Below are 26,185 nucleotides of genomic sequence, written 5' to 3' on the forward strand. Positions count from 1 at the left end.
AATTCTGCGCATCATATTATAACCGGGATGACCCAACCGATCATGCTTCAACCACATCAATACTTGTGCGATATAACCCAGAAGAAGATGCATGTAATTTTTTATGCACAAATCTTTTTCCTAATTTTATTGTAGTAATATAAAGATACTCAACATTTCCTTCATTAGGAGTCTCAATATGATAGTCATTTTGGCGAATAACCTTGAAACTTAATAAGTTTCTTTGAGACTTACTACAATACAAAACATTATTAATAGCTAATATTGTTCCTCAGGTAGTGATAAGGTTGCTCTTCCATAGCCCTCAATTATTTTTGTACTATCGGATATTTTATTAACATTGACCCCTTTCATAACCAAATGAGAGAAATATTTCTTTTTTCTTAATATAGTGTGTGTTGTAGCACTATCCAAAATACACATATCTCCATTACTCATCGTGGATCCAATTGAAAACTGAGAAATTTATTTATCTTCATAAAATAAAAATACATTATAAGAGATAAAATAAGTAATAATATTGCTAGAAAACGTAAGTCCTCTTTTTTTTTCTTTTAAATAGATAAACATAAAAATATGATAATCAAAAGTACATAAAAAAATGACAACATATTGTAAATCATACAATGAAATTAAACATTAATTACAATCCCTAAGAAGTCTTCAACCTCCAAATGAGTAATATCATTGAAGTCATTAAAATCGTCATCCTTCAAAGCTAAATTTGCTTCAATATTATCATTATGCGAAGGTCTTGCCTCAACATTATTTTCAAACGCCAAGTGTGACTCTATCTAAGCATTAGAAGAAGATGCACCACCTCTATTTTCCTTCTTTTGAAGAAATTTTGATAAAGCCTTACAAAATGTTCAGGCGTCCGACATTCATTTTTCCAGTGGCCTTTCATGCCACAACGATGACAATTACTTCTTAAAGGGCCACTTTGAGACTCATATTGTTCTCTCTTTTATGTTGACCACCACCACGACGATTATTATATCATCTTCTTCCATTGTCACATTCACGCATATTATTGTGGCCTTGATTCTTATTTTATCTTCTTTTAGGCTGGCCATGTGCTTCTACCACATTTACTTTCGATAACGGAGCAGTTCCAATGGGTCAGACTTCATGATTTTTCATTAAAAGAGCATTATGTTGCTCAGCCACTAGAAGGCATGAGATCAATTCAGAGTATTTCTGAAAACCTTTTTCACGATATTGCTGCTGTAATATCACATTAGAGACATGTAAAGTAGTTAGTGTCTTTTTCAACATGTCGTCATCATTTATAGTTTCTCCACATAATTTTAATTGAGAAGTTATTCTAAATACAACATAATTATACTCAATTACAATTTTAAAATTTTGAAACCGTAAGTGCATCCACTCATAACGAGCCCTTGGCAATACTGTTGTCCTGAGATGGTCATACCTCTATTTTAAATCTTTTCACAATTCAAGTGGATCTTTTACTGTCAAGTATTCAACCTTCAGGCTTCCATCTAGATGATGATGAAGGAAAATCATAGCCTTCACTTTATCCTGACTTGATGCTTTATTTTCTTCGATTATAGCATCACCAAGATCATTAGCGGTAAGGTGAATTTCAGCATCAAGTACCCATGACAAATAACGTTTGTCAGAAATATCAAGTGTCACAAACTCCAATTTTGACAAGTTTGAAATAATGAAAACTGAGATAGAAATTAATTTAGAAATAACAAAAATAACTAAAATTAAATTTCTTCAGTAGATATACCTGATATAGAAGTTAAATTTTCTGGAAAAAATTAAAGTCTTGTGCTGATAACGTGTTATAAAATAAACTGACTTGGCAAATTAAAAAAGAGAGAGTTAGTGAGGGAAAGAGAGAAAAAGAAAAAATTGCAGTGTATTTCGTATGTATCTGTGTGTTTCTTTAAATTGCCAAAACAAAGAAATTTATAGCAAAGAAAAAGGAAAAAACGTATGGGGACAATGGGTAGTGAAAAGAAAAGGAGAAAAAACAAGTGGGAAGAAAAGTTATAAAGTGGAACATCCACTTGCTCCTTCCTAATAGTTTTCTTTTTGTCAGATAATTTATTCCTTATTTTATATATTAATGTAAAGAGGATTCTTGTCTCACCCTTGTATATTTTATTGTTTTTTATAATAAAATTTAACTATTTAGTCATAAACCTTTTAAGAAGGAAAAAAAAATAATGATAAATAAGCACCTAATTAATTATCGCTGACATCTGAATTTTAAGACAAGTGGACAAACATAACATGTCCATTGAAGATCCTTAAAAATAGAAAAGGTTACTTGAAAGTTAAATACGCGTGCACGTGAAGAAAGTCTAGTTTTATCAAATATGGTGGCATAAATGTGTTTATAAGCACTAATTATGCCTTTAAATTGCCAATAAATAGGCATCTCCACCATGAACACAATATCACCAATTTATTTTTTAATTCTTTGTATAGTAGATGAGAGGTTAGATAAAATCTCTTGATGATCTCCTTGGGAATAGTATTTTAGTAATTGGGGTGTGTGAGAAAAATGTTGTGTATTATATGGTTGTAACAATTTTTCATATAGTAAAATATTTTTCTGGATGGTTCGTGGGTTTTCCCGCATTGAGTTTCCATGTTAAATCTTGTGTTGTTGTTATTCTCTTTAAATGTTTTTGTTATTATTTTTTTCTTAAAGGTGGTCCAGAAGGGACTGGAATTAGTTGGTGCTTTTTTCCAACAAGTGGTATCAGAACCTTAGGTGTGGAAATAATTCTTTTGAAATTTTAATATGCTCTGTGGTTGCAGCTTTGTCTGATCTTCCACATCAGAAATAATTTCTGAATTAGAATTATTGTTTTCAAGCAAAAGTTTCGTCCTGGTGGAATAACAAGTGGAATCTAATTTTGGTGGAGTTTGCTATTCTGGTTTAAGCTGCTTTGGGGTACTTGTATATTTGATAATAGTGAGAATAAGTAGAATCTAAAGATGTTCTGGTTAATGAAAGACTTGGTACTTAAGTGTATCCATTGTGATCTACCTCTCTTTCTTGGGAACTAATTTAGTGGTACTTTTCATTGCTATTGTCTATTTATTAGTACTAATAAGCAAGATGGAAACAAAGTTTGAGATTGAGAAATATGATGGGAGAATTAATTTTGGCATGTGGCAAGTGCAAGTCAAGGATGTGTTAATCCAATCTGGATTACACAAGGCGTTGAAAGGGAGACCAACCGGTGGAAAAGATGACAAGGGCTCAGAAAAATCTGAGAGCAATGGAGACTCTGAAAAATCCAAAATTAGTGATGAAGAATGGGAAGAGCTAGATCTGAAAGTGACAAGTCAGATTCACTTGTGTTTAACTAAAAATGTTCTTGCTAATGTGATTGGATTGTCTACAACAAAGGAGTTGTGGAAGAAACTTGAAGAATTGTACCAAACTAGAAGTATTTCAAATAGGCTATATTTGACGGATTAATTTCATAAATTGCAAATGGACGAAGGTACAACTATTTCTGATCATCTGAGTGTCTTGAATGTGATTGTTTCTGAATTGGAATCTATTGGAGTGAAAATTGATGATGACGACAAGGCACTTCGACTCATCTGCTCTCTTACATCTTTCTATAAGCACATGCAACCCATTTTAATGTACGGGAAGGAAATTATGATTTTCTCAGAAGTGACGAGCAAATTAATTTTTGAGGAAAAAAGACTAAAGAATGGAGATGAAAAATCTCAAGAAAATTCACTTCTTATTGTTAAAGGAAAATGAAAGAAAAATAAAAGCTTCAAGAAGAAGGTCGTTTGCTGGGATTGTGGTCAATCGGGACATATTAAGAGTAAATGTCCAAATAATGGAGCTAGTTCGACTAGAAGCTCCGAAGGAAATGCTGCCAATGTTTTCTCCCTAGAAGAGGGGGATGATATTCTTTCGTAAGAAAGATGAATATCCTCATGACATGAATGTTATTTTTAGAATTTCCATGGAAGAGAATGTTTAATTGGTAGTTGGTCCACAAGTTTGCACATGGACATTGGTTGATAGGTGATGCAAGGTGTGTGGTGGAAATGATGTCGATGACTAATGAACTCTCAAGAAATCAACAAGAGAATTGCACTATAAGTTATTAGCAAGTTTTTCGACATGAGCCAAAATTGAAATTCTTGAAATTGTGAAGTGATTTCAAATAAAAATTCTTGGATTATTTTTTCAATCTTAGTGGATATACTCTTTATGGTGGGAGTATGATAATTCTTGATATTAGAATTATGATTGTCGGTAGCAGATAATGTGAAGGTTGCAGTTGTACATAGTTGGCCGAGTTTAGAATCAGGTGAAAAACTAATTCTGTTATGTGTAGTTGGACAACTGCAAAAGATAACGAGTTATATTTTTCTTCTTTTTCAAAGGTGAAGATTTGTTGTATTTGTTTGAATAAAGAAGAAAAATGTCAAAATTATGGGCATTTGTGTCACGACCCAACCCCGTAGGCCGTGACTGGTGCCCGAATTGAGCACCCAAACGTACCCTTATCCCAAATTAGCCTTTTAACCGAATAAACAAAGGTAGTGATTAGAAAAAAATTGCTAAACAAATCATAAAAGTAGATATAGGCACGAGGGCTGATAAGCAATCACAAAACACACAAAACCCAAACTATATATACAAAACCCACAACATAAATATGTCTACAGACCTCTACAGATGATAGCATAGTCATACGACAGGACAGGGCCCCGTCGTACCCCTGACCAACATATCTAAATATACAGAGATAAAGTCAGTACCAAAATACAAGCTCCGAACAAGGGAGCACTGTCAACGATGCAGCAAATATCCTAAACGGATGGATCAGCAAATCGAACTTCGATACCTGCGGGCATGTAACGCAGCCCCCCCGAAGAAAGGGGGTCAGTACGGAAAATGTACCGAATATGTAAAGCATGCACTGTAATATATAAAATCATAATCTGAATAGTATATGCAAAACATGAAATCGACGTTTAGAATTTCAAAATACTTATCAAAATCTCAAACCATATATGCACAGACATATGCCATATCCGACCCCATTATGGACTCGGTGAACAAAGTGTGGTTGCCCTCCCATCATCGGCACCACGGCACAGCATAACACCAGAGTAGGGAATATCTCCGTAACAAATCATATCATATCAGATGGCCATATCAAATCATATCATATCACAAACATATATGTACATGGCACAGCATAACTCCATGGCATAACATTTACCACCCCATGTACATGTCATACCTGCCCCCTCATGTCGGAACACGGCGAACAATGCAGAGAAATACGCACGAAAACATATCCTGGCCCAAGCTCAGTGAAAGAAGCATTGAGGCATCCACGAGTGGAGTAGTGAGAAACTAAATGCAATTTAAATTACAAAATATTTATACAGACTCGATGGCATAATTTCGATAATAAATCATAAAAGGAAACTTGAATAATAATAATAGTATAAGTACTTCCAATATCACAATAGTCTATGTAAAAATAGTATTTTCCGAATCATCTCCGTACTTCCAAATATATTATGGGAATTAACGGAATAATTATTCATATAATATTAGGAAGCATAACAAAGAGTTTCTTTCAAATTCTACCTACCGTAATTCAAACGAAATAACAAAGAAAAATTCGGAATAGTGGGGCCTACCTCGGTCAAATGAAGTGGCGTATACAAATCACGTGCGTTAGACTTCATAACATTGTTTAGAAGAGTTTCAAGGTATTCAGAATTCATTTGTGCAAAATCTAGAAGTTTAGACAATTTTTCCAAAATTATTCATAATTACCTAATTCAATTCTATTGAATAGAAAAGGGAAATTTTCGAGCGTCGATTCCGACGAGTAGAGTGATCCCCGAGGTTCGTATTCACTCCTATTACATCTAGGACATGCCAAGAGAAGAAAAAGGTAAAGCTTTACATACCTTATCGGCTTTTTACGTTTGTCCAAATTCAACTCCCGTTTCCTCCAAAATCTATAATTGATCACATTTACCAATTACTATTCACAAGACTTTAAGAATTCAATTCTACTAATATTTGTCTACAAAAATTTCGGCAGCATCTCCCTTATATATATGACAACCCCGAGATTACAACTAGGCCACCATATCAACAACCAAGCCAACAACAACACCGATACCATCAACAATCAATTTAAAATGCACCATAACATAAATTGATTTATTTTCCAACTAATGCAATAACTTTCAACCCAACTTTGCATTTCCAAATAACTATGAATATTTCATGTTCATAATTAATTTCAATTCATTCCAACATAAGTAAAAAATATTCCAAGTAAACTATCCAATATTCATCAATTCCATATTTCACCCAAAAAAATCCATAAATGCAACAAAACTATTACAATTCATTTTCTTCTTTCAACTTCATAATCAACAACAACAATCCATACTTTTAATAACTTACCTCCGTGTTCTTATAATATCATACTAAAATTACATAATTCCTACAACCCATTTTAATACCAACTTACACCATATAAACTTTATTTATATCCCAAAAATCATAACAACAACTAACAAATTATACAAACTTATTTTTTTCCATTTCATCACCTAACCCATATTTCCAACTTCAATAAATTCATTCAACTTTCAATTTCAACATAAAATGTTTACCATAACTACTACTCCATAACTAGTACTAAAATACTACACAAAAATTTAATTCATCTTGCCTCCAAAATCTTCATATACATGGATTTATACATATGTAAAACCCACCACGCAAACTTCCATATTTCCATAAATTCTACACATCTCTACATACTACAACATCAACAAACTTCATAACACAAAGAAATTAGATTAATTCTTACCTTTTCCTTCCAACTCATTCACTTTACCAAAGCTTCAAATCAACCAAACAATGCTCCTATCTTCCAAAATAACTTCATCATGTTGTAGAGGATCCTTGAATTAGTAGGAATACTAGGAGAAAATAATTCTTGGATGAAATTTCAAGGAGTAAAATTACTCCCTCCATAGCCGATTTTCTCTCTTTGATTTCTCTTCTTTCCTTTGCTCTTCTCCTTTCTCAAATTGTGTAGAGAATTCTAGACATTTATGATTTAAAGCCCCTCATGAGAAATTTCAATTTTGCCCCTAACCTTTTCTAATATTTCCAAGTTGAAATTCCAATTTGCCCTTAACCTTTTCTAATATTTTTAAGTTGAAATTCCAATTTTGCCCTTAGTCTTTTATAGTATTTCCACATGTGAAATTCCAATTTTGTCCTTAACCTTTTATGGTATTTCCACATGTGAAATTCCAATTTTGTCCTTAATCTTTTATGGTATTTCCACATGTGAAATTCCAATTTTGTCCTTAATCTTTTATAGTATTTCCACATGTGAAATTCCAATTTTACCCTTAAACTTTTCCAATATTTTCACATCCTAATTTAGTCATAAGAATTATGTATCCAACAAAATCAAACATGGCCTTGCCCTTGACTTGTTACCGTTATTCCAAAAATGTCCTATTGTGAAAATTAAAAAAATATGGGATATAACAATTTGGTTGGTGGAAGTCAAGAAAGAAGGCTAATTGTTTTCACACATTTTGTCAAATATGGTGGCATAAATGTGTTAATAAGTATCAATCATACCTCTAAATTGCTTATAAATAGGCATTTCCACCATGAACACAATATCACCAAAAATATTCAATTCTTTGTATACTAGAGGAGATGTTTAGAGATAATTCTCTTGAAGATCTCCTTGAGAATAGTATTTTAGGAATTGGGGTGTGAGAGAGAAATATTGTGTATTATATGGTTATAACAATTTTTCATATAGTAGATATTTTTCTGGGTGGTCCGTGGTTTTTCCCGCATTGGGTTTCCACGTTAAATCTTGTGTTGTTGTTATTCTCTTTAAATTTCTCTGTTATTATTTTCTGCTTGGAGGTGATCCGGAAGGGATGAAAATTAGTTGGTGCTTTTTCCCAACAATGTATTGAAGAGAGACACAATTTTAGATCTTTTCTCAAGGTACATGATACCACAATGACTCATGCAAACTCTGATTTTCTCAAACCAGCAGTGATATACTGGTAATCCACACAAAAGGAAACCCCTGGTTCCCAATTCTTTCAACGTTTTGGACATTATTGATTTTTTGGTTTAATGTTATGTGGTTATAAGCATATAGAAATGACCAAGTATTTGATCATAACCATTCTAAAACTCAAGTTTTGCCTTAGAAAAAAGCTGCAGAGAACTGTCTGTAATACAACCATACTACTACAAAGCTATAACCATACATTGGCTATAAGCTTGACCATTTCTGTTTTCTTATACGGATGAAAAAGTCCAGGAATGTTTAAAGATGCTTTCAAGCATTACGTCTATTCATTATAGCAAAATATCAGATATTGACCTTGTTGAACAAAGGGTGCCCACAAGAAGAGAGAGCTTGAGTACTTAAGAATGCAGTGTTCAAACTTCCTCCAAAACTATAGCAGAGGAAAAACACCTTTTTCCGAGAGCCCTCAAGCTGGTTGTTTCCCAACCTTGACCTTCGTTGTATCGTTCAATCTGCAATCACGAAAAGGAGTATTGATTAACAGAACTACATAATGTAATGGAAGCTACGTGTAGCAAAACAATCAAATAAATAATCTTATGTACCGTGTCAACTGTTTCATTATCAGATTGAGCCCCTCCAATTACATAAATGGACTCCTTTAGAACAGCAGCAGTTGAAAAACCCCTTGAGTAGTTCATTGGTTCACCAATTATCCATGTTCCACGGCGGGGATCATATATCTCAATGCTTGGCATCATTTGAGACCCATCAAAGCCACCAAGTGCATATCTAAAGAGCAACCGTGAAGTTAAAAGTGAATAACAAGACGAAAAATGGGAAAGGTCATGGACCATTGTCCCCTCCCCCCCCCTCCCTCCCCCTAGTGATCCTTCAGACAAAACACATCTCCAAACTCTCGAAGACATAATATGGGATGAAAGATAAAGAATCCAAAGAAGCGAGAAGAGGTCAACATACAGCTTTCCCCCTAAAGGAACCAACGCATGAGATGCTCTTTTTGTGCTCATACTCTCAATTTTTGTCCAAGCATGTTCTCTGGGGTCAAATCTTTCAGCAGTCCTGAGGTGATAGCTAATAAGAAAGATGCTACAGGAGAACACAGCAGAAAACTGAAAAGCAAGACTCAACTGCTTTCACATATGGAGATAATCTTCCTATTCAATGAAATAAAAGAATTTGCAGTTTTCTATCAGAACAACTTTAGCAATAAAAAGGACCACGGTCTGAAAAACTACAAGCAACTCTCATTTCTCAGGAAAGATCATAGAGAATTATAATTGGAGAAAATAAAGGCCAAATGTCAAGCTCCTTTGGTGCATACATTATAAAGAAAAAAGAAAACAGCAATTCAGAAATAACTTACGCCAAATAATTGCCTCCATCAAATCCACCAACAGCATATAATGCACCATTGAGTTCTGCTGCTGCAAGAGAAAATCGCTGCATGAATGGTAGACAATCACGTCAGAGGAGATTATATTAGCACTTGGAACAAATGAATAGATTATACTTCAGACACAGAGTCTAAAACAATGGAAGCAAATTGAAGCCTGGACTGTGTTTTGTTAGTTAGTAATGAGATGAATTCACTTGGCCGCTGTAGTAAATTATTGCTAAACAAACATCATTTCATTTTGCAATTCTAACTAATTATTTCCCTCAACACTTCAAGGTCTTCTCCCTTGTTTATTTCTTCATGTTATCTGACTGCTACTAAAGGATTGAACAAAGGAGAGACAACAGAAACTCCATGGAAAACATGAAGATAAACGACCCCATAAAAGACTTAATACAAAAATTTAGTGGATGAAAACAACATCCAAGGGTAATGCACATGAGCCTTCTTTTCAGAACAAAGATTTTGAACCGAAAAGAGCTAACTCATTGCAATATACTTTTACTGTGGCAAAACTGAGCACCAATTTCAGCTTCTTCTTTTCTCACATGCTTTTTGTCCCTTTCAACTTCAAAATATCATCATCGAAATGTAAGCAAGGAATAGAATTAACCTTCTGCCACATGGATCGTGAAGGAATCCATCGACCTACTTGAGGATCATACATTTCAACTTCTGAAAAGCATTCAATCCCATTTCCACCGCCCATTGCAAAGATCTTGTCCTTCAACGTAGCTCCAGATAAGTTACTATTTCTCTTATTCAAACCAGGATGCATAGTCCACTTATCATCAGCTGGGTTATATGATTCAACTTCACAAGAATAGAGTGGCATCAGTATCAGCAACTTAATAGCAAGGGGGAGGAGGGTATGTGAAGGGAGGGACTGCTGGCATTACCTGTGTTGTACTGTACTCTTCCAAATTTGCCACCAAATATATAAAGTTCTCTACTCAGATTTGCAATTGCGAAATAAGATCGAAATGAACTCATTGGCTTAAGTGACTTTAAAGCATCATTCAATGGTGAGTACAAGTCCAAGGCCGGTAGCCACTTATTACCATCATATCCTCCAGCTAGGATGATTGACTCATCATACACTATATCATCTGACTCAACCACATTTTCACTATCAAGTGTACGAGAAGGATTTGGGGAATCCAACATCAAACATCTACCTTTTAACAATTTGATTTCTTCTTGTGCATTAGCCTGAATTCCATGTGAAGACAAGGAAAAAACAAAGGGCAAAAACATCAAATTTTCACTTCTGCAGACACAGCATGTATTCAGGTAGGTATGGAGAAAACAAAAATCATTAAATCATTAAGTTGGAGAATAGACACAATATGAAGCATCAAATTGGATAATTATTGAAATCCTTGAAATTGGAGAAAGGATTTTTAGTAGTTAAGTTTTCCTCTAAGAATACAATCATCCACTATCACTGATACATACATCCTTTTCAATTTGGATAAAGCCTTACGGACCAAGAACCTAAGTTCTTTCCCTAGGTTGTGCAATTGGATTTATAAAACCTCTCCAGGGAATTTTCTGATTCATGGAAGGTATGTATAGGCTGCAGAGACTTCTACCAAGTAGGAAACAATATTTGCATAAGCAAACTTATACCCAACCCTGAAGAGTCTCCGAAAATAAAATGAACAGATTGCTCAGACTTCTTGGGAGCATTCCATTTCCCCAACACCAATAAGAGTCTTTTAAACATGGATCTCTATGGAGAATGTTTAGAAAATCCACCTACACTCAGATCAGGCCTCTCCCCCAGATAAAGCGGATAATCTCTCCTATAAATATTAGTTTCTATTAGTTTGTTGTGTAAAAACTATAGTGTCCTCTTTAAGAATTTAAAATTGATGAACCGCCATACATTTCTGATTATAATACTCATGTAACCTTTTCCTTCCATCCCTGTTTTCACTAACAAACTCTTGAATTAGACTATTCAAGCTCTGCCAATATACCCTCTAAAACAGTCAAGAATGCACTGTTGTTCAATAATACTTTTCCCTGTCAGCATTTCTTTTGTATATTGAATCTTGAAGTCACCAAATTCTATGGATTATTATCATGATTTCATCTACTTTAAAAGAAGAAACAAAATCACAAACTCATTTCTGAATTTGTTTATCTTGTTCGGATGACTACCTACTAATAAGCTCTGGTAGTCCTGATTTTGTTACAAAATTTCTTTTTATCACCTATTGATCTCTTGGTAATAAACGATTTTGTTTCGTTGCAGCTCTTATTCCAACACGCTCCCTCTACCATCCTCACTCCTCCTTCCGACATAAATATATAGAAGAGGAAAATCTTTTTAAAAAATTGCCATTCTTCCAAGGACCAAGATTATACAGAGATAAGGTTTACCAGCTTCTTCTCCACACCACTCATTTCTTGGATGTGCTGTTCCTTAAAAGCTTTCAGTTCTTTCACTTCTGTAAGCAGCTGCAATAACAGAGATAATCAGCTATCATGGTTAACGAAAATTGGCATGGCTAATGAAAATCGGCACATATTACAAGAAGATGAAGAACCTGAGCTATAAAAGGAGGATAATCAGCCAAGTCACAATCGCCATCTTCAGTCTTCTCTTCTCCAGGAGGCTGTGGTTCCATAAAACCTGCTTGACCAATGCTTACATCATTATAACTTATCCCTGCATTGGTGCTTTCCTCTGGATGCCCATTTCTGGAGAGCGTTGGCCATTCACGATCAAGAGCTATTTCCTTAAGTTTCATGTATATAAAATTCTTCTCATCCAATGCAGCTTGTGAATCAATGGAACTGGATGACTTATTTTCCAAGTCTTGTGGTACAAAAGATCTATTTTCTGCTATCTTGTTATTTGCAGGTGAACCTTGGATTATACTTCTCCGGGGTGCAGGATAATGTGGTGTGCTACTCGGAGCATATGCATGAGATGAGAGTCGGGAGATCAATTTATTAGATTGAGCATGATCTAGCTCAAACCAGAAAAGATTCTTCTTATAATAGTTATTCGCAATTATTGGTCTAAATTTATCTTTTGGCAGTGGTTCACAATGCAGACGGACACGTATCATAACCTTCAAAAGAAAATGTGAAGTTTCAGTAGAATAATCCTTCCTAGAATATAACACCGGTGCGCGTGCATCAACACAAGCAGATAAAGCCAAAAAGAAAACAATGATATAAAACCTGTGCAGGATATTTTGTTTTTTCAGAACCATCTGGTGACCAAGCATATGGATTGATTTGCATTTGACCAGAGCTTGCAGCCTCAAAGATTCCGTGGAGCTTCTTATCGGTGTAGTTGAACAAGAACACTGGCAAACCAGGATTTACATTTTTCACATACACAATGTGTTGGCCAGGCAAACCTGTCAAAAAATTTAAAATGTATATTAAGTAACAACAAACCATCATCCTAATTTTTTTAAATCAAAGGACAATATATTAGGGCCGAATAACTGACCTACTAGTTGCTGCTCGAGACACTCTCTAATTGTATCATTTGTGCAGCCAAATATAACACCGCCTAGTTGATCTCTTGGCAGATTTCTAAAATTTGGAGCATATTTGCCTGGTATGGTGAATGTATGTGTTTGTTTCCTTTCCCACATCCTGAAAAATCCTTATGGACAAAACTAAATCATGATGAACTGTAAAAGGAAAACAGAGCTAGACAAAGCACAGGAATTAAACATGCAGTATAATAAGTAGGAACGGTGTACTTTATTCATCTGAAGGAGAATCAAATGTCTACTTAAGACCTCAAGTATGGCACTATATGACTCAATGCACAATCATCTCTTCCTATTTTTCGAAAATGCCAAGAACACAAAAGGAAAAGTAGAAAAATACGTTGTTATATCATGACCCGCCCATTTAACCCATAGAAATTAGCCCAACCAGCTCATTTGACACCTTTAGCCATGAAAACATCATACAGTACTAACCAAAGAATTGATGAAAACATCTTAAATAGAGAGTTTTTAGTTTCCTGTTCATCAACACTAGCCAGAAAACTAAATAAAGAAAAATTAACTCCATTGATCTACAGTACTTATTCAGTCAGTTTCTAAACATATAGTACTTCAAAAATCCAACAAATCATGTCAAAATTCACATCAACAGCTAAATGCATTTGATACAGCTCAAGATGAATGAATATCCGACGACTTAAACACTAAAATCAAACTAGGGAAACTTTCACAGAGACCAAAATCGCTCTGCAAAAGTACAGAGGAATCACCATCAAATGCTTGATTAATTTACAACTCCGTAAAGACAAGGATATATAACATCCCGAGACGCTCACAGTAGCAAAAATCGACGTAATGAACCATTTTCTTGCTCAACAAGAAAGTAATTTAGCTACCAAATCGATGATCAGACGGTCATCTGAACCAAATATATATCTATAAAATCGAAGTTCCATTGTATCGAAGGCGAATTTACATTGACAACTGGAGAAAGGAAAGGGAAAATTACCTGAGATAACTCTGAGAGTTGAGACAATTTTGAGAAATTGAGAGAATTTTCACTTTTAAATGGATGAAGAAAACTGTTATACGAAAAGAGGCGCCAAATTGCACTCCCAAGATGAAACAAACCAACACACCCAACTGACCAACTGTACTTTTTTTTTTTACTTTCTTATGTTATATTTTAATTATTTTGAAAATGTTCTAAAATATTCCAGGAATGTATATTTCACATTTTGATATTGTATGGAATTTACTTTAAGAATTTGAGATCAGGTTAGGCATTAGATATTCGATTCGATATTTCTAAAGTTCAATTTTGATAATTAAACTATATATCAAATACCTGACTTTCAAAGTTTGATCCAACACAATAAATCAAATTACGATGTGGTAAATCCCAATTCAATCAGCTAATTCAATCTTAGGTAGGAGTGGGAGTTGGGCGCTAGGCCCATTCAATTTGGATATGAAAATTTCTGTTTAGATATTTCATTTTTTGATTGAAGAAATTATAATACAAATTCAATTCAATAATCTCGGACTGAATTATACTTTTTTTACGTTAAATTTTGGATTAGTCGATTTAAACATTTTGATTTTTGATTTTGACTTTTGAGCCTTTAAGACAAAAGTCATAACAATTAACAACTTCAATTCACCTAATAGTTTACTTCATAGAATATTGTATAATTTTTACAGTTAACAAGGACCGAGACAAATATATTCTCCATGTCATGTAATTTCATATTGAATTTAATAATATAATGAGTAGGGCCTTAGAGTACTAATCTATTGGATATTTGAAAATTGAACTTATTAGCATTGGACACATAAGAGATATGGATATGGCTGAATATAAGACATAAGAATTTTGTTTATTTAGATATCCAAATATTCGTAGTACTAAATTTGATATCCGATCCAAAAAAATTCAAAGTTCAATCCATAATCCAAACATTCAAATCAAAACCTAAAAAGTTTGAATTTCGAGTTGACTCAAACTATGTCCACCCCTAATTTTAGTTGATTTATGTCCACCCTTAGTGATGGATGGGTCGAGTCTATGCAACCAACAAATAAAGGTCAAATATTTAATTAAAATATAATTAAATGTCATATAAATATATTGTTAATGGAGGATCAATTTTAAGCATAAAAATAATGTCAAAGATAAATTTGATCCAATAAATAGAAGGATAAATTTGATCCAATAAATAAAAAGATAAATTTGATCTAATAGAGGGTAGAAGTTACATATTAAGAACCATTTTGACCTTTCCCCAGTTTTTCAATCATTTATGGAATTGATGAAGATACAATTTAAAGGCTATGTTTATAAGTTTTTAAAAATAACTTATTAATCAATTGATATTTGTTCTACTTGTCAATTTTTATTTGTTCTTAACCACTAGTTTTACAAATGCCATTCTTCTTTCCCTAAATCTATGAAATGTATGTTTATTAACTAGGAGCATTATCACAAATTGACAATCTAACAAAACTACATTTAGATTTTGTGCCTACATTAGAACAAGTTACCTTAGATTTAATCATAATAAATTGATATAACTTGATGTATTTTTCTATAAAAGTAAATAGTAATCTAACCTTTATGAATTTATTTGAGGATCCTCTAATCTATCAATGGAAAGAGGTTGGCGGTCGACGAAAGACTTTTCAGTAGAACATTCTTGACGGAAGTCTCAACATTTCTAACCTAATTCATTTACTGACAAAATTCGGCTCACGGCCCATGAGAAAATGTAGATAAATATTTTCCTTTTAAAATAATAAACCATCCAAACCTACATAATGTGAGGGGATAATAACTCTTTTGATCCTGAAGTAATTGATAAATTCTCCTTTTGGTCCTTGTGATATATGACTTAATATATTTATTCTTTAATCAATTAAAATGTGTGAGTTTGATTTTTTTAAGGTAGAAAATGTTATATTTGACTATATATAAACTATATTCCTGTTAAATATGGTGTAACCATATATATAAACTTAACATAATACATGAGTACTAAGTGGCGGGACAATGAATAATTATAGTATATTTATGAATATTCATAAGTAAAGGGATCGAAATTGCACAATTCAATTATACATTGAAGGTTCAAATGTGGTTAGTGAAATACTACATGGACTAAAATCAAAATTTATTAATAACTGAGGGATCAAAAATTATATTAACCCTAATGTGAGAGGTAAGCATTGTATTTATATGAAATTTATCTTATTTTTTCATGTGTAAAATATCTATTTCACCATATGGTAAAACGTTACAATATACCATAAACAAAATTACTTTTGAAAATTGCAAGTACCCACTATAGGTTAGCCAACTTGGCTAGCTAGTGAAAAGTGCATTGTCTTAACGACGATAATTAAAAAATTCTTTTATTTTTTTCCTTTTTGATGTCTCTCTTTAATCATATAATTTGCTTCTAGCTTTAGTTGTTTTTTGACAACTATAAGAATAATCTCAAAAATCAAAAAAACATAAGAGGATAAAAAATGTAATTTTGTTGATATATTTTTGTAAAATATAGGGCATGAGAAATGTTCTTATAAGTGTACAATTTGATTAATTGATTTGGAGCTCACGACTCACGAGTAGGGGTGTACATGGACCGGGTTGGTTCGGATTTTTTACAAACCAAACCAAACCATTTGTGTCGGGTTATTAAATCTATAAACCAAACCAAACCAATAAAAGTCGGGTTTTTCGATATCAATTTTTCTCGGGTTTTTCGGGTTTTTTCGGGTTTTTCGGATTTCTCGGGTTTTTTGGGTTTTTTCGGATTTTTTGGGGTTTCTCATAGTATCTAATAAAAAACACAGAGCAGTGCTTCTTAAAAAGAGTTCTAGTACAAAATATCAACATATAAGATGGAGGCACAACACTGTTTGAAGTTTTAACTTTATAATATAACTTTATAAGATAAGTTTTTTTGTATATTATTTAGATGAGCTACTCAAGTCCAAATCTAAATGTAAGAAAGAAAACAAAAATTATGAAAAAATTTTAAAAAATATTTATAAATTACATTTTAATAAATATTTTTATGTATAGCATAATTTAAAAGTAGTATATCTATAATCGGGTCGGTTTGGGTTCGGTTTGACTTTTTTTAGTTAAAACCAAACCAACCCTATAATGGTCGGATTTTTTTTTCAAACACCAAACCAAGTCAAACCAAACCACTAGTCGAGTTTTTTTTCCGGTTTGGTGCGGTTTATCGGTTTGTCCTGTACAGCCCTACTCACGAGGATGGCCAGGGAAATGCATACATCACCGTATAATATTTCTAGCTAAGATTGCGCTTTTTTAATTTCTAGCTCTGACGCCCCTTTCTAGAAGGTGGTTATAATTGTGGATGTATCAATTTTATTTGATTGGTATAATAATATTTCACAGTTATTATAAAAAAAAAAGTTCAAATTAGTTCATAACTCTTCATTCAATATACTAGGTGCTTAAAAGCAATAGAAGAAAATGTAATGTAATACTTCTTTTCAAATTAACTTCTCAACTATTACATCAATATTTTCTTTCATTATTAGTAATAATTCAAAATTGAAATCCTTAACTGACTAGGAAAAGATTTGTACCCCAAAATCCATAGGAGGATTGAATCTTACCCACATTTGTATGTGGAACAAAGCTGCTATTGCAAAAACTAATTAGGACTTCGCTCATAAACAAGATAAACTATGAATCAGGTGGATCCATACATAATATAGCAAGGTCAACACAGTATCCTTTGCTCCTACACCCTTGCAAGACTCATGGATGATAAGGAAAATTATGGCAGCTCGAAGTACATTGGAACAAACTCAAACAATGCACCAAGGCATAATCAATATTAAAGCTATCTATCAAAAGTTGTTGGGAGACAATCCGAGAGTGGCCTAGAATTGCTTGTTATTTGGCAAAAATGCTAGATCAAAGGCAAGATTTACTACTAGCTTCAACTACAGGACATGTTACAAACCACTGATAGACTACATGCTTGGGGAATAGTTGTAGATCAAAATTGCAAACTCTGTCAGCAACATTTGAAATCAAGGGATCATCTATTTTTTCATTTTTCCTTTACCCAAAGGGTGTGGAGTAGAATCATGACAATGGAATGCTGCAACAACTTGGGATGCTCACCTAGCCTGGGCTGTATTCCATTCGAAAAGGAGATCGTTAAATGCTCAAATATTCAAAATGGTCTATGCGGAGCTTGTGTACATGATATGAATTGAAAGAAATAGAAGAATCTTTGAAGACAAGAGAAGATGATGCGAAGAACTTGCAAAGGAGATTGCCTACACTTGTAATGTGAGAGCCACGATAAGGATCAAAACAAAAATTCAGCTGCTCATGTTTTAGTTCCTTTCTAGATCCCTTAGCTGCTTAAACTGAGTTTTATTTACTTGAGATAGCAATCTGTGTTAATATTGCTATGGCTTTGTAATGTTCTACATTGGTGATTAATGGAAAAGTTAGTTACCAAAAAAAATAATTCAAAATTTACTGTTTATTCAAATACCACAAAAAAAAATGGGACAAAAGAAATCTATATAAGAACGCAACTTTGGTGTATTTTCTTTTAGATGGATGAAAAACTGCCCTACATTCATGGAGAAGAAATAAGCAAATAGCCACTTTTGGGACTACTAATTAACATTTGATTATGAGACTCTTAGATTATTGTATCAACAAAAACAACTATTCAACTTCTAGATGTTTTTATGGCGAAAATAAAATTTGAATAAAATTACCCCTAACTAAAACACGGAAAAACTCTAGCATAGTATACTCGTGTTCAAAACTTTTAGAAAGTGTATTAAACTTCAATATAAGTAAACTTAGCTTATTGTGCAACGAAGACGGAGAAAACGAATAATGGTGTCATTGGTACTTACCTAACAAGGACACTCATTTTATTTAGGACGAGACAAAATAGGGGAGGAGGGCAAATTAGTGTATGAGATGAATATTTAGTCAGACGGTAACTATTTCACTTGTTATTTTAATATTAGTCAGCTATCTGAAATGGAACATGATGGAATAAACGAACGCCAAGCACTAACCTTACAAGGTCAGATTTGTGGGGATAAATTTGTTAAGCAAAAACTTATCCCCACCCTGACCGGAAGCTTCTAGGTTTCCTCATCTTTTAAACTTCCCCAGGACTTCAACCCGAGCTGTATCATGAATCTTGATTCATGACAATGTCAAGTTCCTTTCTAGTTAATTAGCTAGGTTATATAGCAAGTAGCAACACCATTTTCAACTCTCCAAGGTGTCAATCCTGATTTTTTTCATCATTTTTATGCCAAATACACCATAATTTATCCACCATTCTCTTTTGCCTTGGGATATTTGACTAGTACTACTATACAAATCAAAATGCATACAAGTATTTCATTTAAATTTGTAGCTTACTTTTTTCTTTTCAATTTCACACATTACTGCTTGATTATAATGGACTCAAAAATTCATTGCAGATTTTCTTCTGATAAGGTAACGAGCGTGTCTCGAACTCTTTTTATGGTCTTCATTAAGTCCAGTTGCAACATTTGGATCATTTTCTTCCTTGAGTTGATAATTTAGCAGTGTATCAAGACCATCATCTATCTTAGAGTTAGGTGTGTGACTTTGGCTGGTTGCTATCTCTGTATAATTTAAGCTCAGCTCGGTTACTTCTGACAATGATTTCGTTAGCAGAGGCTTCCGGCGTTTCAAGAACAAGCATACAACAGCACAATCATCTACCTTGGCACATGGATACTTGTATTTCCAGGCTCGAACTGCATGATGTACCACCAGTCTTGCTGCAATAGATCGCTTCCTTGCTGAAGCTACTATCCGGATCACTTCATCATTGCTTAAAACATCCCACAACTGTACACCAAAAACAAGACAATATGCATTCGCTGCTTTATTAAGTCCTTTTACTCGAATTATATGCATTATGCAAAAGAAATGATACGTTTTAAATATTAGATTGCAACTTCTCTGAACCACTGACTCTAAATTATGAATCCACCTCTAGTCCTCTATTTTTGTTAAAATGTGTCGTGTGGAGCTTCCTCGTGAGACCTTGATGTCCAATTCCAATTTTGGCATATGAGGAAGCAATTTAGCAATACACTATAAGTCTATAACTACAACCTCATCGGCTATATAAATCATCACTGACCAGACTGCTCCATTTAAGCTCATCTTAGATGAACAATGTAGTAATACTACTATAGCTACAATCTCAAGCAAGTTGAAATCGGCTATATGAATCATCACTAACCATGACTATTCATTTAAGCTCAATTTAAAATGAACAATGTAGTAACAATCTAATGAACAAAGCTACACAAAGCCATGTTAGCCTCACAAATTTAGAAATGTAACATAGCAAGACTGCGTTGTATTTTCTGCAAGTTCTAGCCAAAAAACAAACAAACTAGGATTCAGGGTAATACGCAAGAAGTTTGAATTCTGATATAGCTTACCCCGTCCGATGCCAAGACAATGAATTCATCTTTTTCAGTGAGCTTTCTATAATATACTTCAGGGACCGAGATGAGACCGAAGTCTTTCAAACAAAAATCTCCAAAAGCTCTAGCCATTGCAAGGCCAGGGCAATCTTGATCAGGCATCCACACTCTGTATATATTTGGTTCTTCCTCCATCGCCATTACTCTTCCTTCACAACTTTTGATTCTTTCATATTCAGCTGATGAAATGATTGCACAAATAGATTAGAAAAACGAAACCAATCTAATTCACGCAACTTTTGTAAACGGTTTCACAACCTAAAGATATATTACACCATCAGGTTAAGATGACTTGTAACAACAGCGAATTAGTGGTGGATCTACGTTTATATAATACAGGTTCGGTAGAACTCAGTAGCTTTGATCCAAATCCTACATATCATATGTGTATTAAGAAATTTACTAAATATGTACAAAAATTAAATTAAAGAACCGATTTACTAACACTTAAGGTTGTTGTCCTAGAATCCAGAACCCACAAAATCCAAATCCTGGATCCGTTTGGTAACTAACCTGCTATAACCGATTACAATACACTGATAGCGTAATAAAGCACCTACCTGGGAGGTTAGGCTTCAAATCTTCCGTGAGTTGTTTAGCAACAAGCTCATTTTGGTCATCCCTGGTGCAAATAATAGCTCGAGAATCTCCTAAATTTCCAACTATCAAATGTTCTCCCTGAAATTTCCGCAATTATAGCCACCTTAGATTATAAACAAAAAGACAGAGTAGAAACCATCGTTCTGTTTAAAATATTTAGGTTCTTTCAACTTTCAAGTATGTTTTTACCTGTTTAACTAAAGTCACTGCAGTTGTACCACTGCAATAGCTTTCAATAGAACCATCACCTTCAAGTTCTTCATCCATTTCTTTAAAAGACTGGAGAAATTTATCTTTCCATGCATCGAAGATTGGGTTGTCAGATTCATCATCCTTTTCGGCATCCCATCTAATGTCGTTGGTACTGATCACATTGGATGATGAAAGTTTAGAAGGTAATGAGTCTCTAACATAACGTGCCACCTTGTGTCCGGATGGTCCATGTCCATCAAAGACACCACAGAAGAACATACCTTTCTGTCTACCAAAGTTCTGTACAATAATATATAGTGTGTTATTATAAAATCAATCCTCTGCCTCCATTTTCACACAATAAATCACAATTTATGCTCAACATAGCTAATTTTCAATGTCCAATGAGGCAATGAGTGATCATCTAGAACAGAAAACATAAAACTACTACCTCTATGTAAGTTGAATGTCATGAGAAATTCAAGATGAATGCGACCGGGGGTGGAGTCAAGGGGATTCAAGAACTGCTAAAATGTCAGAGCTCAGAGTCGAGCCCATGACCTAAAATACTTTTTGAACCCCTTTGCCACTACGATAAAAAAACTTGCCTTGGGCCAATGTATCTCCGCCACTGAATGCAAGAACAACTGTAGGGTATGTCCAAATTTTATCACAAAAATGACTTAGAAGAAGAAACAACCAAAATATTTTAAATAAGTTGCATCTATTAGGGTAACATTATTGAATGGAATATAGAAAGGGATCTAAGAGATTTTAACCCCTTAGGGTGCGGTCCTACTCCTAATCCTTTGTGAACACTAGATACTTCGTGTACGGGAAGGGTAACATTGATAAAGAGGGATAAGAGATATTAACCCCTTCTGTTACCTCGACCCTCTATGAACACCGGATGCTCCGTGCACAGGCCTATCCTAGGATATTATTTTGAATGTAATATAGGATGATGGAAAAAAAGGGCACCTTCATAATTTAATGTAAAGTAATGGGAAAGAAAAATACCTCCCAAACAGTCATGGCATCTTGATTGATCCCCTTTTTACCTTGTTGACTATACATTGATACAAATTTAGAAAATCCACATAACCTGACATTAGCATCCAAATCTCCTCTTTCTACTATGCTTTGATAATCATCTTCACCCTCTTTATTATTATTATTCTCCTCAAAATAACTATGATGATTATGATGATGATTATGATTATGATGATGATTATGATGATGATTATGACTATGATTATGATGAAGATTCTTGCCTTCCAATTTTTGTCCCCTTTGACAGGTATAACATGCACCCATCTCTTGCCTTTTAAAAAAAATATGCAGGCACCCCTTGCAATTAAATCTTGTCTTGAGATTGGGAGATCAAACCCATAATTACATGTAATTAATTCTTCAAAAAAAAACTGATTTAGTAACTTAATTATGTTCCTCTTCTTAATTATAATGTGACAGAATTTGGATATAGAGTATGTCTGATTCCTTATAGGGAAATCAGAAAAAAAGAAGAGGAAGAAGGTGATGGGCAAATCATGAATGTTGTCTCATGAGATAACATTCATGATTTGTGGGGAAAAAGTGGAACATGTACTAGTATAGAGAGAATATAATAATTAGCTTAAAAATTAGACCTCATCTAATTAACCCATGCTAAGGTCATAACTCTATTATTTTTTGTAACATAATATGACCATTAATTTGACTCTTATTCACATCATGCCATTTCAGCCCTTGATTTTCTTTTCTTTTACAAAATTAATAAATATGGAGTAAGAAGGACCCAATTAGGTAGTAATACTGGAAACTAAAGTTGTACATTACTATTTGAGTTTGTCATCTTGGCTGTTGGATAGGAATTTTTGATCAAAATAAGTCATTATTTAAATTAATTTATCGACATAATACATTTTTCAAGAAAAAAAAATTGAAGCTTGAATAAACATATTTCATAATCATAAAATATTAATGTTAATAACGTTTTATAAGTAGTTACCACTAATAATGTTTTATATAACACTGGTGAACCAGCTTGGAATATCTGATATTTAAAGTCGTTACTCGGAGTAAGGTTAATACATTACTTACATTAATGAGTCTTTAGAATTCAGTTGCAGACAACGTGGTAATGAATTACTTATAATACATTAATGACAGTAATATTTTATGGTTCGTTAAATTTTTCTGATGTGAGTTTTTTCCGTTGGATTTTATAAATAAACTAATGTCTAATACGTTATTGTTAAATACATTTATTCTAGTTTTGAATTTTTTTTTAAAAAAACGTACTATTTTGAAGAATTGGTTTAAATAATGACTTACTTTGATCAAAAAAATTTGTTGGACCGTTTCTTTGGAACCTTTGTTATAAATTTTAATCATTCAAACATATTTATGCGTGCTAAGTGGTCATAGAAGAAAAAAAATGTACATAATAATTGAAATTGAAGAATTAAAGGACAAATTGCGCAAAGCGTCAGCCCATAAATTTTGCTTACCATCTTTTTAGCCCAACTTTAATCAAATGTATCAGTAGAAAATTTTAATTAAATGTATCAGTCTCAATATACATATTCTTACTATTTGAATAAAGTTGTTGATACATCTCATACTATGATACATGATGAATGATACATGTAATAATTAAAATGAAATCTACTACAATAGAGTAAGAATGATAAATTAACTTTAGATTGATACAAATTAATATCACTGATACATTATTTAGTAGATTGATATCAATGATTAACATTGATACATTATTTTGATATCGATACAAACAAGATTGATACTGATACATTTGATTGATATTGATACATTTGAATAAAATTGGAAACTACAAATTACAACTATTGTTCATGATACGTTGTAATTAAAATCGAAAATAAGTAGATACATGAGAAAAAAAATTTCCCTTTGTTTTGAAGATTTTTAGAAGTTTCCTCAGCGTCGGACTCAAAACTGGAACATTCATCCTTCTTACTCTTCGTCATTTGGAGATTCTTGGTGACTAATGAATTTTTATCTTGATTAGACCTATTTTCGTGGAACCCACAATCAATAACATCAGAAACACTAGGTATTAAAATTCGATTTTGAGAAATTAATTGAGTGAGTCCAATACTAAAGATGAACCGATTTCCATATACATCAGTATATTTTGGATGAATTTGAAGCAAAAAAATTAACATTAAACTACTCAATTGAAAAAAAAAATTGATGACGAAATATTTCCACCTCTTTGGGAGAACGCAACTGAAACTCGAAAATGGAATAATGGTTCCTTTTTGATTTGTGAATCCGTAAAAAATGTGAGAGAAAGGCGAGAAATAAGGGATTTGAATGAAGAAGATGGTTTTTGGGTTATGTATCAGGTTAATGAAGACAGAGAAAGAAAAGTAGGGATTTTGATAATATTTTAAAACGGTTGAGACTTTTAGCAAATATGGTAATATAAGGTGTGTACTTTAGTAATTTTTCCAAAAAAAAAAAAGGCCACTTGGCCTTCTTTAATGCATCCAAAGTGCAAAGTCCGATCCCTTTGCGGCCATCTGCCTCTTTTTCTTTTTGTTCTGTGTTCTATGTTCTTCTTCTTCTTCTTATGTGTTTTCTTCTTCTGCTTCTTCGTTGCTTCTATTTTTTCTTTAAAATTCGACGTACTGCAAACATGAATCGTTTTAAGCGAATTATATATCAAAAGACTCAAAATATCGAGAGATTTTCAATCTAAAATTTGAGACTATTTAGAGGTGATTTTGAGTTGATTGAGATTGAATAGTCAATGTATAGTTATGTCATATTCAACTTATTAAGTGTATCATAATGTATAATCAGTGTATAGCTCATGTATAGGTAAACTATATTATATAATCAGTGTATATTTTCTATAACTTTTGGCAAGCTATATTGTATAATCAATATATACTTCTTATGATTTTTGACTATTTTTTATGTAAATAAAACATGATTATATTTGTTGTAAACCAATTACTTTATTGTATATATTTGAAACTAGCTCTAACTTAAATTTAAACCTAAAAAATAAACGTACTTAATGACTGAGATCAGAATGATTAAGATTTGGATCATCATTAATAAGTAAAGATAAATGAGACCTTAGTTTCTATAAGATTCGTGTCGTAATTAATCTTCCAAACATATTTGTAGTTCTAAAAATTAGACCTTGAGAGTCACCACTGAAAATAGACGATAAATGGACGGTCGATTTTTTCGATTAAGAAAATTGATGACGTGCATTTTGCTATCTCATTTTTATAATTATTTTTATTAAAAATTGATGGACGGACGTCAATTGAGTACTTATGCTCAAGTTTTGAACTATTGCAAATTTGTTTTATAGTTTTCAACTGAACATAAACCTGACGTGATTTTATAAAAGATCGGTAAACAAAACATAGAAATTTTTGTAGAATCATTGTTTAAATTATATTTTTTCTATTTTAATTTATTTGTTTTATTTTTTTTAGTTCATTTTAAAAAAGAATGTTTCTTCTTTTTTTTTGGACAATTCTTCCGTTTCAACTTTCCATATGTGTTCTTTAAGATCATAAGATTAAAGAATATTTTGGTACTTTCTACATATCTTTAGTTTAAGACTACAACATTCAAAAATCTTCTTTATTTTCTTAATTAAACTTTATGTCAAGTCAAACCTAGGAAGTAAGAAATATATCATGAGCATCATTTATAATGGCTAAAGTGCACAAATACTTGATTTCAAAACCACCTTTTAAGTCATACTTGTGGACTTATAGTGTGTACAAATTTGCAACGATCTATCACTTCAAAATAACTTT

The 26,185-nt window shown here is 32.9% G+C and overlaps 2 protein-coding genes and 1 long non-coding RNA gene across 4 annotated transcripts; all 3 read right to left on the minus strand.

Annotated features, from left to right (window-relative positions):
* Positions 1-4,730: 4,730 nt before the first annotated feature.
* On the minus strand, positions 4,731-7,081 carry LOC129877189 (uncharacterized). The gene is made up of 3 exons (XR_008763491.1): positions 6,882-7,081; positions 5,962-6,012; positions 4,731-4,874 (listed from the first exon to the last, which is right to left on the minus strand). It is a non-coding gene; the product is annotated as an uncharacterized LOC129877189 (long non-coding RNA).
* Positions 7,082-8,341: 1,260 nt separating this feature from the next.
* LOC129877024 (uncharacterized) lies at positions 8,342-14,134 on the minus strand. 2 transcript variants are annotated; one of them, XM_055952501.1, is made up of 11 exons: positions 14,008-14,134; positions 12,989-13,137; positions 12,712-12,893; positions 12,069-12,599; positions 11,902-11,979; positions 10,410-10,722; positions 10,124-10,323; positions 9,478-9,554; positions 9,072-9,173; positions 8,696-8,882; positions 8,342-8,602 (listed from the first exon to the last, which is right to left on the minus strand). In XM_055952501.1, exons 2-11 carry the CDS (start codon positions 13,134-13,136, stop codon positions 8,504-8,506), a joined length of 1,917 nt encoding a protein of 638 aa, XP_055808476.1. In that variant the 5' UTR covers position 13,137; positions 14,008-14,134; the 3' UTR covers positions 8,342-8,503. The 2 variants fall into 2 exon arrangements, with proteins under 2 accessions (XP_055808476.1, XP_055808477.1); XM_055952502.1 differs by lacking the exon at positions 14,008-14,134 and adding an exon at positions 13,378-13,425.
* A 5,149-nt stretch (positions 14,135-19,283) lies between these two features.
* Positions 19,284-22,913, minus strand: LOC129876946 (probable protein phosphatase 2C 65). Its single transcript, XM_055952425.1, has 5 exons — positions 22,374-22,913; positions 21,351-21,653; positions 21,122-21,239; positions 20,517-20,740; positions 19,284-19,911 (listed from the first exon to the last, which is right to left on the minus strand). Exons 1-5 carry the CDS (start codon positions 22,668-22,670, stop codon positions 19,498-19,500), a joined length of 1,356 nt encoding a protein of 451 aa, XP_055808400.1. The 5' UTR covers positions 22,671-22,913; the 3' UTR covers positions 19,284-19,497.
* Between the last annotated feature and the right edge of the window lie 3,272 nt (positions 22,914-26,185).

Source organism: Solanum dulcamara, chromosome 12 (assembly GCF_947179165.1).
Source record: "Solanum dulcamara chromosome 12, daSolDulc1.2, whole genome shotgun sequence".
Taxonomy (NCBI): Eukaryota; Viridiplantae; Streptophyta; class Magnoliopsida; order Solanales; family Solanaceae; genus Solanum; species Solanum dulcamara.